The sequence below is a fragment of the Martes martes genome (genome assembly GCF_963455335.1).
Source record: "Martes martes genome assembly, chromosome: 8".
Taxonomy (NCBI): Eukaryota; Metazoa; Chordata; class Mammalia; order Carnivora; family Mustelidae; genus Martes; species Martes martes.
The window spans coordinates 49,221,670-49,241,695 of NC_137895.1; the positions used below are offsets into that span (position 1 = coordinate 49,221,670).

At 38.5% G+C, this 20,026-nt stretch overlaps 1 protein-coding gene across 1 annotated transcript in view; it reads right to left on the bottom strand.

Moving 5' to 3' along the window:
• The window catches only part of CAND1 (cullin associated and neddylation dissociated 1), a 43,183-nt gene extending 28,876 nt beyond the window's left edge, over nt 1-14,307 (bottom strand). Inside the window, exons 1-2 of the mRNA XM_080810631.1 lie at nt 13,894-14,307; nt 2,845-2,988 (exon numbers count right to left, since the gene is read on the bottom strand). Coding sequence (XP_080666757.1) covers nt 2,845-2,988; nt 13,894-13,961 — 212 coding nt within the window. The 5' untranslated portion in view covers nt 13,962-14,307. The remainder of the gene's footprint in view (nt 1-2,844; nt 2,989-13,893) is intronic.
• Nucleotides 14,308-20,026: the final 5,719 nt, after the last annotated feature.

The following is a 20,026-nucleotide window of genomic DNA, read 5'->3' on the forward strand; positions in this document are numbered from 1 at the left end:
GAACTACACACTTTTCTTCATTACCTTCCCATTCCATTACTTCACTAACTTCTTACTGTCCACATGAAATTTTTTTCTTGATTGACTTTTCTCATGTACCTTTTCCAATTCTTATGCATATAATTTTATTCTCCCTTGTCCTATAGTGACTAATACCTTCAAAAAGAATATAGTGGAGGGGCGCCTGGGTGGTTCCGTCATTAAGCATCTGCCTTCAGCTCAGGCCATGGTGCCAAGGTCCTGGGATGGAGCCCAGCATTGGTCTCCCCTGCTCGGCAGGAACCCTGCTTCTCCCTCTCCCATTCCCCCTGCTTGTGTTCCCTCTCTCGCTCAGTCTCTCTCTCTCTAATAAATAAAAAAACCTTAAAAAAAAAAAAAAAAAGAATGTAGTGGAGACAGGAAAACATCTTTGATTATTCCTGACATTAGTGTAAAGGTATCTGGTAATTAGTGTAAAGGTATCTGGCTTTTAGGTTAAGGTATGTGTATGTGTGTGTACTCCTGATGTTAAAAAAGGTCTTATCAACTCCGTTATTAAATGTCTCCCTTGAAACAGGTAGTGAACTCTCCCAAGTGAGATAAAGCATCCCTGATCTGTTCACTCCAGTGACATATTGAGTATGATGATGGTCTTGGGAAGGTGTTTCACTCCTAATTACACTAAATAGCCTAAGTGTTGTGTTTTGGTGTTTTTGTTTTTTTTTAAATCAAGCATCAATGTTGAATCTTAACAGTGCCTGCACAATTGTTTTTTCTTCCTCTTATCTACTAACATAATGAAATATATTAACAAAGCACATAATACTGAACCGCCCTCATTCCTGGAATTAATCTCACTTGGTCGTGGTATGTCACACTTACTATATTGCTGGATTATATCTGAACATTTAAACGGTCTGTAGTTTTCTTTTTCAATGTTATCCTCAGTCAAGATATGTTATCAGTAATTGGTTTAAATAAAAGACTGGGAAGTTTTATGTACTGGAATAGTACTAGAACTCTCCGTACTGGAATTATCTGTTCTTTGAGGTTTCAAATACGTGTGTTAAAGACTTCTGGGACTGAGTTTCTTTTGGGTGATGAGTTCTTTGACAATTTTCCCTATTTCCTGATAAGGCTAGTTAGTAATTTATCTATTGTGATTTTCCCTCCTCCAAAAATTAGTTCTGGGGTTTTTATCTCCTCCTATATTACTTTTGTTTTTATCTTCATTCCTTTTTTTCTTGAATATATGCTATTTCTTCCCCCTAATCTGTTACATTTTAAGAATAAAAGGTCTTCAAAAGACCAAAAGCTCAGGTTCCTAATGAGAAGATTCCTACGCAAGTGAGTAAGACCTATGTACCTCTCAACTCTCAATTTCAGACAAGGACTACCTTATATTAACCACTTTTAAAAGCTGGTAAATGTTCATCATATATTTTGAACAATATTTAATTTTATAAAGCACAGGCAAAAAAATTAAAAGATGAAAAATAACTAAAGTAAAATTATACTCACTGCATTATTCTCCAACTTACCTTTTTAAGACTTATTTTAAACTTGCAAATGTCCCAAGTTAAAGAAAATTGTACTGCATGTCTAGAAACTCTATGCTGACCAATGATTTCTCACATTTTTACAGCAGGTATGTAAAACCTAAGCCTAAGACAAACTTAAAACCTTTGTAATAAAATGCAATGTTGGGTGCCTGGGTGGCTCAGTCAGTTGAATATCTGCCTTCCGCTCAGGTCATGATCCCAGAAAACTCTCTGCTCAGTGGGGAGTCTGCTTCTCCCTCTCCCTCCACCCTTCCCCGCTCCTGCTTGTGTGCGTGCACTCTCTCTCTCTCTCTCCAAAAAATAAAATCTTTAAAAAAAATTTTTTAAGTGCAATAAAGGAGTCATAATGAGGCAATGTTTTACTTAAATTGTTGCCTAATTATTACAGGACATACAAAATGATATAAAATTCCAGTGTTTGTTATATGAAACTAAAGGCTATACTTTCTAATAACCTACTATGTAAATTGTTAAGGTTTTCTAGTATTTGATACATATAAATGAAATAATCCATTAACATAATTTACTGAGAGCTCAAATTCTGTACCCTATTACTAAAAATAGTCAAACTGTCAATACCATGTCTAATAATATGCTCCTACTGCACTGTACACAAAGACAATTGGAATTCCCACCATTTTTAGGAAAAATTCTTTGCAACTGCTGTATCATCAGTCTGAATTTGTGCTAACTATGGTTTTAAATGCTGCTGTTCTTTATAAAGTCTTATTATTTCTTAATTCCCCTGATCACTGGTTCTTAAATTTTCATACAGAAATGGACAGAGGCAGGTAGGCCTTCTAACTGGGCTAAAAAAAATCGGGTCAAACAAGTGAGACAATCACTCTGCCTACAGTTTCCATTACGTATTTCATATGAATCAAAATACCATAAAAGACTTTAAGAAATATATGGGACATCTGGGTGGCTCAGATGGTTAAGCATCTGCCTTTGGCTCAGGTCATGATCCCAGCATCCTGGTAAGTCCTGCACTGGGCTCCTTCCTCAGTGGGGAGCCTGCTTCTCCCTCTCCCTCTACTGTTCCCTTTCTCCCTCTACTGTTTCACCTGCTGTGCTCTCTCGCTCTATCAAATTAATAAAAAAAAAATCTTTAAAGAAAAAAAAAAACTTTAAGAAGTGCATCATACATACCATATACAAACATTAAACATTCACCACTCATCCATAAATTCTAAAGAAAATTCCGGAAAGACATAGTACAAGACTAAAATAATTTACCAACTACTACACTGAGTCTTTTAATGGGGCTGTTAGGGGTAGGAAATAAGTAAAAAACACTTACCATTTGACAGCTAAATTCTGTACCTCTCCATTTTTATCTTCCAGTAACTTCAAAATCATTTTCACTACTTTCCTTTCACTGTCATCATCCAACTTGATGGAATCTTTCTGCAGTTCTGTCATCAAATCATTTGTAGCCATAAACCTATCAAAAAATTAAATTTGTTGATAATTTAAATTTTTTAAGCATAAAGATCGTATCTTTCAAATCTAATGCTATCATCCTTACCTAACTATCTTAAGTCCTAACAAACTCTTTTAAATAAGGTACCATCACTTTAAATTATCTTCCCCAGGTCAGTTCTATTTTAAGTTACTGATAGGATCTACTATGAGTGCTCTTTCATTTTCATAATTTTCATTTTCATAATTAATTGTATCACTGCTTTTAAGAGGAGAAAAACTCCTCTTTACCTTTTCCTTTGCATGTGATTTGAATTTTATCTAGGAAGTCTTTAACTACAAACATAATACCTTCCTATATAATATTCTCTGTTGGATTGATGGGTGGGGGTCACATATTAAAAAATTACTGGGAGGGGCGCCTGGGTGGCTCAGTCATTAAGCGGCTGCCTTTGGCTCAGGTCATGATCCCAGGGTCCTGGGATCCAGCCCTACATCAGGCTCCCTGCTCAACGGGAAGCCTGCTTCTCTCTCTCCCACTCCCCCTGCTTGTGTTCCCTCTCTGGCAGTCTCTCTCTCTGTTAAATAAATAAATAAAAATCTAAAAAAAAAAATAAAAATAAAAATAAATTACTGGGAAATTTCCAAAATACAAATTCTCACTTCCACTCCAACTCCCATCACAACATTTATCAGGTGTATTTTCAAAATGGTGAAGAGGCAATTCTAGAACATTGTTCCATCTGACATCCAGCCCCCTCCCCTTAAGAACTACTGCCAAAGATAAGTTTAATACTGAATAAATAGCCTAACAAAAAAACCCAGAGTGATCAACTGTCTAATCTCAGCTTTAAATGAAAGGGTTGAATAGGAAACAAAAATAAGGTAAATAGACTCTCATTTTTTTCTCATAAACCTCACTAGCCGATTCATTGTTTTAAAAGTAATTTCTCAAGAGTAACAGATAATCACACTGAAATAAAGCCCCCCCAATCTGTCTGAAGGCTGAATGAATTTTTCCCCTAATTCTGGCTCTTCTCTACCTGTTGAAATAACCTAACTGCAGTAACAAATACTTAAATGCCTTTTTCATGTATCGGAACCAGATCAAGTTTGAATAAAAGTGTACTATTTATATTACATATAGAAATGTCAAAATCTGTATCTTCAATTAAATCAATTAATCAATTAAAAAACACTAACTATTGGAACTGAAATGATAAACAGCTATGCAGATAGTCGGGCAATACAGGCAATAAACTATGTGGTTAAGGATTGGCAAAACAATTTACTAATTTAGCAATTCACTATTTGTTATTTAAAGAGTTAATATGTTCATTTAATGTTAATTTGATGAAGTTTTAAACTACAAAGCAAGCACAATTCCTACCAAGTTTTGTGAAACAGCTTATAAAGTCTGTGTTCAAATTGGGATTATACAAGGTAAAGTAAGCATTTACTTCTTTTAAAATGAACACAGTTGTAATTGATAGCCCCTGCCCATTTTATATGATGACAAATGAAATTAAAACCACACAATATTCTAGAAAAAAAACAAAAAACTGAGTAATAGCACACTAATGCAGGAATTCTACATACAAAGCATTAAAAATAGCCATTTTACTTCCATAAAATCATGAAATAAAACCATAGTAATTAGGACCTCTAAAGACCCCTGAAATGCTCATCATCTGGTTGAAGAGAACATGGCCATTAATTTAGGTAAAAAGGCAAATAATCCCAAGGCAAAAAGTTGTTTTATGGTTCTGAAGGGAGTCTACTGGTAAACAGATTCCTTCCTTTATTTGCCATTTATTTATTCATTGCCTATTATGCTACAAAGGCTGGGACTATGAATGAGCAAAGGATAGATAAAAAGTAAATAAACCTTGGCTCCTGACCTCAGAGAAGTCTACTAATTTTCAAAAATCTAGGATTAATACGAAACCATAAGACATCACCTCACACCAGTCAGATTGGCTAGTATCAAAAATACAAGAAATAACAAGCATTGGCAAGGATGCGGACAAAGGGGAAACCCTGTTCCCTGTGGGTAGGATGCAAAATGGTGCAGCCACTGTGGAAAATGGCATGGATGTTCCTCAAAAAATTAAAAATATGAATACCATACGATCTAGTAATTTCACTGCTAGGTATCTACCAAAACCAAAAACAAAACACTAATTCAAAAAGATACATGCACCCCTATGTTTACAACAGCCAACATACGGAAGCAACCTAAATGTCCTCTGACAGATAAATGGATTAAAAAACAATGGAATATTTTAAGGAATAGCCACAAAAAAAGGATGAAAAATTGTCACTCTCAACAACATGCACGGATGGGCCTAGAGGGTATTAAAGGGGATTAAGAGGCACAAACTTCCAGTTATAAAATAAATGGCAGGGATGAAAAGTAAAGCACAGGGAATATAGCCACTAATACTGTAATAATTTTGTATGGTGACTATACTTAGCATGGTGAGGACTGTGTAATGTAGAGAATTAGAATTGTCAAATCACTTTGTTGTACACCTGAAACTAATATAACTTTGTATATCAACTATACTTCAATATGTTTTAAATTTAACATATCGATGATAATGGTTAAACATTTTTGAAAGTTGAAATGAATCCCAGTAATACCAGCAATAGGTAGTATTTTTAAAAATCAGAAAAAATGGACTGAAATATTATGAAGTTATACTAAGAGTTACTTTTTAATGGTGACCCCCAACCAGAAAGTTCTAAGAATTTCTTCCTTCTTTAATTTGATATAAAAATTTGCACTATAGATCATCCTGTTAAGAAGCTGTTTAACCAGCTAAAAAGCTGTTCATGGCAGATTCAAAAGCCAATTTGTAAAATGTCTCTTAAGCACATAATAATGTTCTAGGCATGGTGCTAAGACCTAAGATGATAAAACAGACCCAGTCCCTTCCTCCTCATCTTTTCACTTAGTATGGCAGACAAGCAGGTACATGGACAAATCTCAATCTTACAGATTTTTAAAAATACTCAAGGACATTTGACACTGATCACACCAAAGAACTGACAATTAGTTTGGATTTCAAAAGATTAACAGGGGTGTGCCTGGGGAAAGCTGGTTTGGAATTTTAAATTTTTATTTTTGTCTGTGTTGGGTGGGGGTGGTGGCAGCCACAACAGTGCTGAGGGACTAACAATTTCAAGTGAAAGGCTAAGAAGCAGTTAAGTGTGGCTGGGAGAGAGGCAGGTAGAAAGAAACCTAACAAGAAGATGGAAATGTAGGCTGACGTCAAGATAAGAAAGATCTGATATACTGACTATGTAATGAGAACCTATTATCTATGTATCAGGTATTATGCTCAACCCTGTATAAACAAGAGATGGCAAAAGCAAACAGTTCCTATTGTCTTGGAGCTTACAATACAATCACAGAGACATATTAGTTTTAAAAATTACATATATGGGTTAATGATATATGTAATTATGAACAGAGATAAATGCTAGGAAGGGAAGGAAAGGAATAGGGCACAAAGAATACTCAAAGGTTTAATAAAGTAACCTGATGTAGTTTGCACTAAGTGTCGTGCATCAGGAAAGACTGTAACTCTGAAGCATAGGCAGGAATTTGTGGGGGGGTGGGGGTGGGGAATGACAGACATGTAAGCAAGGGCCAAGAGATTGAAGAGAGTTGGGGGTCTTATTAGGATTTGTCTTTATTTGTCTTTATTCTATTCTTTATTCTAAGAGCATCTGAAAGGCATCTAGGTCAGAGATGGGCAGTATACTGAAATGACCAAATGCGTATTTCAGAAACATCACTCCAGCTACACTATGGTCAGAGTGTAGAGAGAACCAATCCTCATTTACCCAATATGAATGGAGAAAGTTAGGAGAATTACTGTAGCAGTCTAAGTGAGAAATGATGGTAGCTACAATTAGGATTATGACAATCTATGGAGGGAGAAAAATGGACATACAATCAATTCTTACATTACTAGCAGAGTAAATGCCTTCTTGTTTCAGCTCACATACCATAAAAAGTATCCTCTATCTAGTGCCTCATCTTTCATGTTTGTGCTTTTTGTTGGTAGTTAATTTTGCTGTTTAAAATGAGCCCCAAGCATAGTGTAGTGCTGTCTAGTATTCCTAGGTACAAGAAAGCTGTCTTTCAGAAAAAAAAACACATGTATTAGATAAGCTTTTCTCAGGCATGAAGTGATAGCGCTACTGGCCGTGAGGACAATGTGAATGAATCAACAACATATATTAAGTAAGGTTGTCTTTAAACAGAAATAAACATAAAACAAGGTTATGAACTGATCAACTGTGAAAATGCTGTGACTAGAGGCTCACAGGAACCTACCACCATATTTCCCCTAGAAGTAATGGCTCAGTATCACTAATTCAATGTTCATGGTAACTTGATAGTACTACCTACAGAGAATAATGAGACAACTATTTGAGTTTTAAAAGGTTAAAGTCTTTGAAATGGATTAGATATGGGGATGGGATGGGATGAGCTAGAAAATGGACAAAGAAGTAGGAGGAAAACCACAGGACTCAGGTGTTATAGTCAGGTATGTACGTATCCCTTCCAGTCTTACTGTTAACGAGCCGCCATTGTCATATCAGATGGTTCAACCACTCACAAGAAGAGAAAGGATTAATAAAGCTGGCTCAACTACAGAATACACGGAATGGCCATTCCTCTGATCCTATTCAACAAAGTCTAAGCAACAGTGAAGATGCAGACATCATAAATCAATGGTGCCCTGCAGCCCAACTCCATCAGCTGCTGGTCAAAAGGGAAGAATAAGAAAAGGGAAAAAACAAAAACAAAAAACAGTAGCTCTACAGTCCAGGAACTGGTATGAGGCTCATACCTATACCTGAATGTTATTCCAAACTGATCTGATGCTTACAAAGAAAGTGTATTGTTTTCCTAGACATCAACAACCTCACAGAACAGCCATTTCAGACAAGTTCACTTAACACAAAATACCAAACACATCTTCCTCTCTAACTCATTAAGTGACTGCTGCTACTTCACCAATTACAGCTTTTCCTCTGCTTTAGTCTTGCCCTCCTCATATTAAGATGTCAAACGATGGAATTGTCCCAACTTTCCAAAAATCCAGTGTGGAACTCCACTTCCTTAGAGCCTTCCCAAAATTACCCAAATGAATGAGTCCTAACACTCTTTAACTGAGACTGCCCATAGCGTGTGTTCTCTCTCCCTCTATGGTAATAAACCCCATCTGTGACAAGGATGTCTATTTTAGAGAATTTCAAGAAGGAAAGAGTGATAAACAATGCTTGTCTATCAAATAGGTAAGCAAAGAAAATATCTATTAAATTATTTACACAGAGCTTGTTAGAAACTTGGGGAAGAGTAACTTCAGTGAGCTTAGTGGGCAACAGCTAAGAAGTTTAGAGTTTATCTTGTAGTCAACGGGAATTAGTGAGGAAGGCAATGATCAGCCGTGGTATTTAGAAAGAAAATTCTAATGGAAGAGTTACCAAAAGACTGGATTAGAAAGAAGCCTGAGACAGGAAGACTAATTTTGAGAAATACTGATCAGGAAATTAAATGAGAGAGAAAAAGGTAGAAAGGTGACATCGAGGTTTTTCCAACTGGGATATTTGGTACATGGTAATACAATGGGACAAAATAGGGGGAAAAAAAAAAGGCTTAAGGTGGGAGAGCGGAAAGTTAAAATGCTAACTTTCAAACTTCTATGGCAGTCCCAGGTGGGCATAACCTACAGACAGTGCCATCTCATGTATTCAATAAATAGTCCGGGAGTACCATCATGAGGAACTGTGCTAGGCTCTGCAAACACGGTTATGAACAAGACAGTCACAGGATAGAATTTATACACCTGGCTTATTCTACTGGACTGAAAGTTCCTTGAGGGGAGAACTTATTCATCTTTAGTAAATCCAATGCAAAGATGTGCAGAAACAATGGCAGAAATAGATACCTTGTATTGCACACATGAGCAGTCTCACAACCCTTCCCCTCATACACAAGCACAATTTTACCCATTACTAACAGAAATCTAAGTGATTAAGAGCCAATTGCACCATCCAGTGAGTTCATTATCTTTCAAGGAACTCATACACACACCACCACTATCTCATTTTTTCTCATTTATTCCCTTGGAGTATTAATTTAGGAGGGTCTTAATATTGTTCATGTAAGTAAAATTAATTTTTAGTCCTCTTCTTTGCAGTTTCCTCAATGAAGTCTATTTTTCAATGGTGAGCCTTCATCATGGCTGATAATCAGTGTTAGCAGTACAGCTTTATCAAGAAAAATCACTATGTGAAATCCAGTAACTTACCGCCATCAAACTGCAAAGTACCTAAAAGGTGCCCAGAAATCACCTTCTTAAAAACTCTACAAATCGATTTCCTCTGATTAAAACTCACTTTTCTTCAAGCACAGGTAGTACAGAGAACTTTGCTAGTATTGTTATATTATTATAAATACCCATACATTACTTTCAGCTATGTTACAGGATCCTGAAGTCCCTTCCAGCTCTGAAACTGAATTCCATATGAGGCTTGAGATTTTTTTTTATTAGCATTTACAGTTTCCAGGAAGAAAATACCTGCTAATATCCAAAACACATACATACATAAATTTGGTAACATAAACCATTATCAAGCTAGGAAATTCTGCAATGTAGTAATTATTTTAAGATTGTATCAAATATTTAAAAAAATAGACTGACAGATTTTTACAATGGTTTCTGGAAGAAATTTCTCAAAATCGTTACATGTTTTTCTCTTAACTCTGTAATTAAAATCCAACTAAAACTATCACCTGAGAACCCACAAGTCCAAAACAGTGGAGGACTCAGTTTGGTCAACAAGTTCCCTACCCTCAAGCAGTTCCCTAAACAATACCCCCAGCTCCAGTCAAGATTATCTACTTGTATAGTGACCTTTCACACTTGCGCTCATTTTCTCTACCCACAATTTCAAGACCTAACTCACGTGACTCCACCAACGTGAATCTCCTTGCTATTATCTTCTCTACCACTTAAGGCTGAGAACTACATATTGCTCTGGGTTATCTTTTTGTAAAAATGTCTTAACCATTCAACAAGTATGTAAATATTACTGAGGGAAAGCACTAGATCTTAAAACATTTTGCAGTCCCTCTCAGGGAATTAAAGTGTCTTCTAGCACAAAATACTCCATAAGCCTGAGAGGGAACTGAAATTTTAGTCTTAATGTCCCCTAGTCAAAACCCTAGAGAAGTAACATAACACAGTAGCTAAGAGTTCAAGCTCTGGGGGCACCTAGGTGGCTCAGTGGGTTAAGCCTCTGCCTTTGGCTCAGGTCATGATCTCAGGGCCCTGGAATTCAGGCTCACATAGGGCTCTCTGATCAGCGGGCAGCCTGCTTTTCCCCTCTCTCTCTCTGCCTGCCTCTGCCTACTTATGATCTCTGTCAAATAAATAAATAAAATCTTAAAAAAAAAAAAAAAAAAAGAAGAGTTCATGCTCTGGGGGTTGGGGTTGGAGTTGGGGGTGGTCTGGAAACCCCAGATCTAATGTCTAACTCACCCTGGACAAGTATTTAATGAACACCATCACACCTGAGTTTCCTGGACTGGAATAGAGATTGTTAGTATCCACTTTACTAGAGTTATAAGGATAAACAGGATCCAGTATATAAAGCTGTGAGTAAGCATTAATGTTAACTACTATGTAGATAAAGACAGAACAGCGGTAAATTTTCTTCAGCTCCTTAGTCCTTGGAATACTTAAGTTCAACTGGTGGTGAAACATATGAGCAAAACTTAAGTTATCGCAACCCAATTTTCAATATTAATATTCATAAATAGAGCATTCACATGGTTTATGTACATTAAAGTTTTCATTCTGGTATCTACAGGATGACCTACCTACTAGTCGTAAACCTTAAAATACCGCCTTCAAAGAGAGCAGAATACTAAAACATGAAAGAAAAAGGACATCAGATGTCCCCCACCAATAAATTGAACCCCTGATTTAAATCCTACAAAATGATTCTTTAAAAATGCTAACATCTGAAAAATTTTTAGCCTGTACCCATTTCTTTACTTTCTTTATATGAATGGACTATTTAGTTATTCAGACACCTAAAATTTCAGGCCTATAAGGGACCTTTTGTAATCACCCAAGTACAAGTTTCTCAAAGTAAAAATTTAGTCCCAGATTAAGTAGTCTCCCCAAGATCTCACAGACAGTTCCCAAGAAAGAATCCTACTAGACTAGAACATATGACTAGAGCCCATATTTTGTGACCGGTTGGTCATAGTCTCTTTGGTGTCTAGCATGAGAGGAATAATTTTTTTTTCCTTTTAGATATATTACTGTTTTCGTCTCCACTTAGCACCTTAGCACAAGTAGAGTGGTTTGCACTAGATATCCTATAATATTAACTCTGTCCTCAAGATCTTTGTTAGTAGCTATTTTAAAACACATAGCAACTAACTAATATTTACACCAAAATAAATTCCAAACGAGAAAGTAGAAGGGATAATTTTAAAAAGAACACATATATTCAAATAAATGCCTATACTAAAATTATACAGAAAAATATTCAAAATACTTGATTTTAAATGCTCACTATTTTAGTTAATCTCTATCTGTAACTTAATATACAGAGTACTTTAGTTTCAAAGACTTGTCTGTTAACTGGATGGCTTCAGCATATTACAAGTCTTTAAAACACAGTTAATAAAAATACCTTAAAAATGCCAAATAGCTAGAAGTCACAGTCCATACACTTCTCTTCTTTATCAAATATTAGAAATATATCAATATTACACTTTTAGAACAATCTTCCCAGCAATGTTTTGATTTACTCTAGTTGAATCTGGTAGATAATTCTTATCAAGTTCAACACTGACTACAGCTTAACATCAAAGCATTATTTCTTTCATATAATTTATTAAAAAAAGAAAACAAAATCATGTATAGATCATCTTTACAAGAAATTAAGTAGCTTGAGTCAAAAATCACATATGCAGTATAAACAGGGCTTCATTTGTTTATTCTAAGCATATTACCCATACAGAAGTTTACCCAGTTGAACAAAATCATGCTATTACAGTATTACAGCAAAGTGGTATCTTTAGTATGAAATTGAATACAATCAGAATGGTATTTAGTACTTTTACAGGATGAGCCAAATTGACAGAAATGGGGGGGGGGGAATCACACCACACATTCTACATAGCTGAAAGTTCATATATATGTGTATATATTCCACTCAAATGTGTATTTAAATTTCAGTGTCTTGCACTGGGAGCAAGCGAAGCTCCAAAGTAAACGGCATTGTAATCCTTAAAAAACACACAAACAAAAATAGTAGCAAAACTTTTATTTCCTCCAATAAACCTTGATTTTGATCTACACAAATCTAAAATACCAAAACAACCAAAGAGAGCCATGTCTCTTCCAAAAAGTCACATCACTAAAATTTTTCATATTAGCAAATTGGATTTTAAAATTTTCAAATGCAATAAATAATAACCTCCTAGGTAGCAAAACTTTTTAAAAATCATTTCTGGCTTTGAAGTCACAAAACCAAAACTGTATTTCACTGACCACGTGAATACATTGACACATCAATTTAGTTAAGAATATGATCATTACAGTTTTCATGCTTCTCCTTTCACAAATAGGAAAATCACTTCCTGGCAGATGTGGTCTGGGCATTTTCAGATATTCAGGTATTAAAGGATACTATGCATATATACACAAATAAAACAAAATAAAATAGGCTTCAGCTTCAATTTTAATTGAAGAAAACTGTTCTTTCCTTTAAAATGCTCACAAAATACAACCACCAAGCCTTAGAGAACAAAACAAGTATCAAAGAAATAAAAAAGCTTTTTTAGATTGGGAGCTTATTTATTTTGTGATGGGACAGTAGGTGGGAAAGGAATGTAACCACCACTGTAGCACCCAAAAAAAAAAAAAAAAAAAAGAGCGAGAGAGGCCAAGATAATCCGTAAAAATATAACAATTCTTCAATATACATATTACCAAGGTTTGGAACAATCAGTACTAGTCTCCTAGAACCGAACTGCCATAATAAAGCCTCACATTCACCACCCTCATTTTTGAAAACTTCCATCAGTAAATCCATTTCCTTGCTTTACGTTTAAGGTCCAGGAATTCACCTTTCTGGCAGTAGTTTTGGATATAAGGAAATGAGAATGAAACCCCGAATTTCTGCTTAGTTTTCACCTGACAAGGAAAAATGACAGAGATGCTGGCGGGAAAACCCTGCGAGTCAAGTTTCCTCATCCTGGCTCCCTCCCCACCCCACCCCCTTCTTCCCACCTTCACGAAAAGAACTGTCCAAAGAAAAAGTTTATAACACAATTCGTGGAAAGCTCAAATAAACCAGATCATTCAAGCTGAATGCACCTAGGCCCACTCCATCTGCGGGAAAAGAGGCGGCAGCTGGGGCCCGGAGAGGGCAGCAAGCCTCAGCCCTAGCCAGGAGGGCGGCCTAGCGCTAAAGGCGGGCTGGCCGGTAGGCCCGGGCCTCCTGGTCTCCTAGCCTAGAGCAACTCCCTTCCCCACGAAGGTGGGTGATTCTGCCCCTTCACACACCTGGGACGCGAAAACCACGTCTCGGGATTGGGGGTGGGGAGCAGGGAATGCAGTGGAGGCGTCTGGAGACGCAGAAGCGGCCTCGGACCCGCAGCGGGCAACGGCCTAGAGGAACGAATGGGGGGGGGGGGAGGGGGTCGGAAGGTGGGAGAAAAAGGAACCTGCGGGATCAGGGAACGGGTGGTGGGCCGGAAAGCTCGGGAAAGCTCACAAACCGGCTAAGGCCAAAGGGGTGGGGCAAGGCCCGTGTGAGGGCCAGGGATGCGGATAGGGGACGCCAAGGTGGGTTTACGGTCGGATTTCGGCCTCACCTGAAGTCCTTGTCGCTGGATGTCATTTTTTCCAGCAAATTGGAAATGTGGTACGAGGCGCTCGCCATGTTGACGGCCTCGATCCCGCCCGCTGGCGTTGCTGGTGCTGCTGCCCGCTGCCGCCGCCGCTGTTGCTGGGGCTCCTCCTCTCGCTCGCGGCGGCTCCCGCTTCCAGGGTCGCAGCGCGACGCCGACGCTGACTAGGGAGGCGCCTCGACGGGCTGCCCCCTCCTCGGAGAGGCGTGGGCCTGTCCTGGAGGAAGCAGAGGCTACGGGGTCGGCCTAACGACGGCGCCGCTCGCTGGGAACCGAGCTCATGGGCGGCGAGGAGTACAGCAGGGCCTCTCCCGGGAGCCAGACACCTCCACTCGGGTCGGTCTCGCTGCCACTCTCACCGCGCTCGCTCCCTCGGGCAAGAGGCCAAAACCCGCCTCCTTCGCTCCGGGGGCGGGGACGACAAACGCGGGACGCCACGGAGAGCCGAGGTCAGGGTTCATGGAGGTCTCCCCACGCACGCGATTGAGACGCTAGTTAAAAGGTAATTCTGTTGGCTGAGACCTCCGTCAGTCTTCGCGTGAACCGCCTTTCAGGAGGCATGACAACGACCAAAAGGATTTGTTCTCGCGAGACTTGAAAGCGACGGTTAAAGGACTGGGGGTGGGGGGAACAAGCGTGCTGTAATCTGAGAATAACTTGCCTTTTCCCCGTATGACAGTAAAGGAAAGGTTTACGATTTTTAAGAGGTAGAACGCCAGGGAGTAATGCTAGTTAAGGGGTAGCGTGGGGACCAACATAAGAATTATGAGAAAGAGCTTTCATTCGAATCGGACGCGTGGCCTACTTCGCCTTCACCACGGTGAAATAATGTTGCCACGTGAAAACCACAAATCCCAGAATTCAGTCGGGGTATGTCCCTGGGTCAGGACGTGATTGGCTGAAGGAACTTGGAGCTTCCTCATTGGCTTCGCGCGAGGAGTGAATGCTGGGATTTGTAGTCTAGACAGTGAGTTGTGGTGGATAAAATCTTTGGCTCCCCGCGCAATTGGTTTCGGCCGCGTATTCGGATTTCCTCTTAGAGCCCCTTTTGCTGTTGTGGGATGTCTGCAGAGCTAGGCTGCTGCGGGTTGGGCAGGCGCAATGCGGATCAGTTAGTGTTCTTGGCAGAGATGTAGTAGACTTCGAGCGCTGATCCTGGAGAATGATGGTAGCTTCATCCTCAAGGCAGATGAGTCTCTGCTGGGGACAGTCCCTCTTTGCATTTAAGAGCTCCCTAAAGCAAGAAAGGCCACGACTGTTGATGGTGTTCAGACCTTTTCGTTTTATTCAGAGTAGCTAAAGGACTACCCTCTGTAGTTAGCTCGTGTGGATTTGTTAATCCTGCACCTGTGTTTGATTGTTCCCAGAGACATACACACACAGCAGTGGGAAATCAGATATCAAATCATTTGTTTCAGTGCCCACGTTTTCTGTTTAATTGGAATTGGAGCTAGCTCACAGGCCTTTCTAAAAGAAGAAAGAGAAAGCCCAGTCAAGAGTCAAGGAAAATTGTGTCTCAATCTGTTACTGCTCCTGTTAAACAAACAAAACACCTAAATAGCTACTTTCTTCCAAATATTAAATCTGACGTTTCTCTACTGTTCTTTCCCATAGTTCTCAAATGTTATTGTGTGTCTTCTAAAAGCCAGACACTGTTATAATCAATAAGAGTTAAAACGGATAAAATGTGATCTGACCTCATGATTCATACCTGAATTTCCCCCTCATTACCCTTGCCCCCATGTATCCTTTTACTTAATGCTGTTTCTCCCCAGTAGTACCATACCTCTTTACTCATTTTACCCAAGTCAGCCATTGTTAGGTTCCCAGCGCGCATCATCCACAATTAACTCCCTTCTGCTCAGAACAACCTTTCCACAGTATTTAATAAAAACTATGCACATATACGTCACACACAAACAAGCTGGTCATTTATCTTGTGTGGACCCCAAGGCTTAAAGTCTCAGTCATCTCGTGATAACCCTTTTTTTTTTTTTTTTAGCCTGAATCCAGTCAGACACCCAAGTCATGTTTTTTCCATTTGTGTGTAAATCCTTCCATTTATCAGTTTTCAGCTGAACTAGAGTATTTGTAGTCAGACAGCTTACTATAAATCCTATTTACTGCCACTTATTAGCTGTCTTAGGCAATTCACTTCAAGACCTCTGAGCTTCGGTTTCTTTATAGATAACACTATGATCATCAGAGTACAGTATTACCCCATCTGGCTGTTTTAAGAGTCAAATGAGCTATTGCCTGAGTCTGCTAGTGGTGCTATAACTAAACTCCTTTGATTGGGTGGCTGAAACAAAAAGAATTTGATTTCTCATAGTTCCAGAGGCTGAAAATCCAAAATCAGTGTAATAGCAATGTTGATTTATCCCAAGGCCTTAGCTTACAGATGGTGGCCTTCTCATTGTGTCTTTGTGTAGTCTTTCCTATGTGCATACACACTAGTATTTCTTTCTCTTCTAAGGATACCAGTCCGATTGGATTAGGGCCCCCTTCTCTTAACTTCATTCAACCTTAATTGTGTCCTCATTTCACCTCGTATATCTCTTTAAAGGACCTCCCTTCAAATATTGTCGTATTGGAGGTTATTGCTTCAACATGTGAATTTTGGGGGAGACACAGTTCGTTCTATAACAACATCCCATATAAAGTGTTCAGCATATTACCTGGAATGTAATAATCTTTATAAATAACCATATTTCTGGTAGTTACAGAGGTCATGGGAAACATCTAACAAAAGTCAGCTATTGGTGGTAGTATATTCCCTCAGTCTTTCACTTGTCCCTATCCCAGACCTTTCTGTTTAGCGTTTTTTTGTTTTGTTTTGGTTTGGTTTGGTTTTTTTAGAGAGAAATCAGAGCTAGGCAGAGAGGCAGACAGAGAGAGGGGGAAGCAGGCTCCTGCTGAGCAGAGAGCCCGATGCGGGGCTCGATCCCAGGACCCCGAGATCATGACCCAAGCCGAAGGCAGAGGCTTAAACCACTGAGCCACCCAGGCGCCCCACTGTTTGGCGTTTTTTAAAACATTGTTTTTATAGTGCTCCTCAGCAACTTAAAAAGTTCAGTGGCTCTCTACTACTGAATGAAGTTCAAATGTTTTGGCAATCAGTGTCCCCCTTCATCCGTCCCTAGCCCTTTTTTTCTGACCTTTCTCCCACTATTGTAATATAGAAATTGCTCCCATCAATTTTTTTGAGTCTCTCAAAGACCCAACTCCAAATTTTTGTGTATTCACTATTATAATAATAAGCCCTTACTTCTAGGTCAGGTGCTACGCTGATTCATTTAATCCACATTTTAAGTATGAGAGGCACAGAAGACTTAAGTAACTTGCTAAAGGGGCAGTCAGGATGAAAACCCAGGCAATGTGGTTTCAGAGCCTATGCTCCAAATCTCTGTACTAAAGAGCTTGTCCCCACCTGCAATGCTGTTCATGTCCCCTATCTCTTTCTAGGATCTTGAACCAACAATAGTATTTATATTCTAGCTTCCAATTAGAGTGTAAATTCCTTAAGAGCATAAACCAACTTTAAACCACTTCTGCTTCTTTCAAGTACTTAGCCCATGCCAAATTCGTACTAGGCACTCAAAAGTACTTAATTTTATTCTGTATTCTTGACCTCTTAGAGATTTGATCTATGTATCACTGAATATAGCTGGTTACTAAACAGTGCAGAAATGCTTTCCTTTAAGGATCTGTAAATGCTAAATTAATTTTAAGTGCAAAAGAAAATAAGCCTGCATAAGGCCGCCCTACCAGTAGTTTTCTTTAGTCAATGGTCATAATGGAAAACTGAGACAAGAAAAGAAGAAAAATGGAGTCCTTCAGCTCTTAGAAGTTTCTTCAGATATCAACCAGTAGCTTAGCTGAAGTCACCAACATTGATTGAGTGATTGCACTGTTCCAAGCAGTGTACTAGTTACTGGGGAGGCAAAGAGGAGCAAGACATTGTCCTTAATTTGGGGGGACATTCCTACTGACCAAATCTTAAATTTCATATAATTTGTTTTGTGTTTTTGCCTAATGGAACAGATGCTGAAATTGTCTTTAAAATGTTAATATGGTAAGACTGAGGTGAATTGCTCATTGCTTTTTCCTCTCCCACTCCCCCACTTGTGTTCCCTCTCTTCTTGTGTCTCTCTCTGGCAAATAAATAAAATCTTTAAAAAAAAATGAAAAAATAAAATAAATAAAAATAGGATATTTTATGCCTAATGTTTTCAACTTGGGGGCTTCTAAGACAATAGAAATGTCTCATTTTATACATATGTGGAGGGAATGTGTGGAAAGGGACCTCTAAGAATGTGGAACGACAACAAAGACAAGCTTAAAATGACAATGACTCTTGTATAGGGAAGTGAAAGGTCTGGAGGGATATGGCAAAGAATGAAGTTTTCTTTGTCTGTTTTATAGCTATTGAAACCTAAATAAGAAACATGCAATTTCCCAGTGATTTGAGACGAATGCTATTCAGTTCAGGTTATTTTTCTAAAAGATGCTTGAGGGCTTGATCTCAATTTCCACCCTTCGCCCCATTATTACAAGGAGGCTTTTACCGTAGCATTTCCCAAACTGTGTACTGGTCCCAAACACTAACAAACACTTTCCATAAGATATCAATAGAAGCAGATACTATTGGGGTATATGTGATGGAGAGTAGAGTTTTAGTTTAGAAAATGTTTAGAAAACAGTTTTTCTTAAACTCCAGAAAAATCTCAGGACATTTCATAAGCTGATGTGCTGTGAATACCCAAGAGGAATATATAGAAGCCCAATGGACTGACCCTGTGTGTTTCATTCCCTCTCCTCCTTTACAAAGATAGACTCATATGTTGAAGAGCCAAATTCCAATGGTATGTATTCGGAGATAGGGCCTTTGGGAAGTATTTTGGTTTAGACAAAGGTCATAAGGATGGGGCCTTATGATGGAATTAGTGCCCTTATGAAAAGAAACACCAAAGAGTTCTTTCTCTCTCTATTTCTGGGCCATGTGAGGACATGGAAAGAATGCAGCCATCTGCAAGCCAAGAAGAGAGCTCTCACCAGCACCCAATCATGCTGGCTCCCTAATCTGGGACTTCCAGCTTCCAGAATTGGGGAAATAACTTTCTGTTGTTTTAGGCCACCCCAGTCCATGGCATTTTGTTATGGCAGCCTGAGCTAACTAATACAAGTGTGTAGGTACCTGACACATTCGAGTGTACTGTTTTTTAAAGTCCTACCCATTCCCATCTCAAAGAATGAGAGTACCATGAAACATTGGAAATCATTGTTCCATGGGTGACTTTTTCTTCTCCTGCATTGAATGCTGAATGGGTGACGGGGAGGAAGAGAGTCTTGGCAGAAAATAAGTTCATTCAACATTCATTTTAAAACAACCTTCTGCCAAGTAAATGTGGATCGTGCTTAAGTCATAGATTTGCCATAAACTGAGTTAAAGGACATAAAGAAAATAGAGCTGCACTTATTCAACCAGTTACTAATTTCTGAAATAGAATTCTCTGTCGAATGTCAAAGCTGCTATGTTAATAGTGGAGGAAAAGGGCAGCTGTGATTCGTGTTTCAGCAGAGATAGCTTTGCACACAAATAAATAAAATGTGCCTGTTACAGAACATTCGTTAATAATGAATTCATCTTAGATGCAAAAGGAAGTAAATGCTGTATAAGATTGATCTTAAGAAGATTTATTTCTGATTGTTGGGAAACGATTCAACAGCTAGAGTTTTTCCAATGATCTACTCTCTTCGAAACAACTGCTGGAAGCTCTTGGTTAATTTTTAGTGGCACTCTAAATCAAACCTAATTGTTATTGCATGAAGGGAGTATTCTTTAAGAGTTAGAAATACATTTGCAGCATATTAGAGAAAATTACAAAGATTATTTATATCACAAAGGTACTTCTTTTGGAACATCTACCATTTCATTCATACTTTTGACTTTTATAATAATATTAACCATTGTGTGTCATTTTAATATCATAACACCTTCTGATATACATTTTTAAGAGGACCGTCCAGGATTTTCAGAAAACTGAAAATATAACTTAATAAATATAAAACTGGTTATCCGTTTTTACAGAAGAAC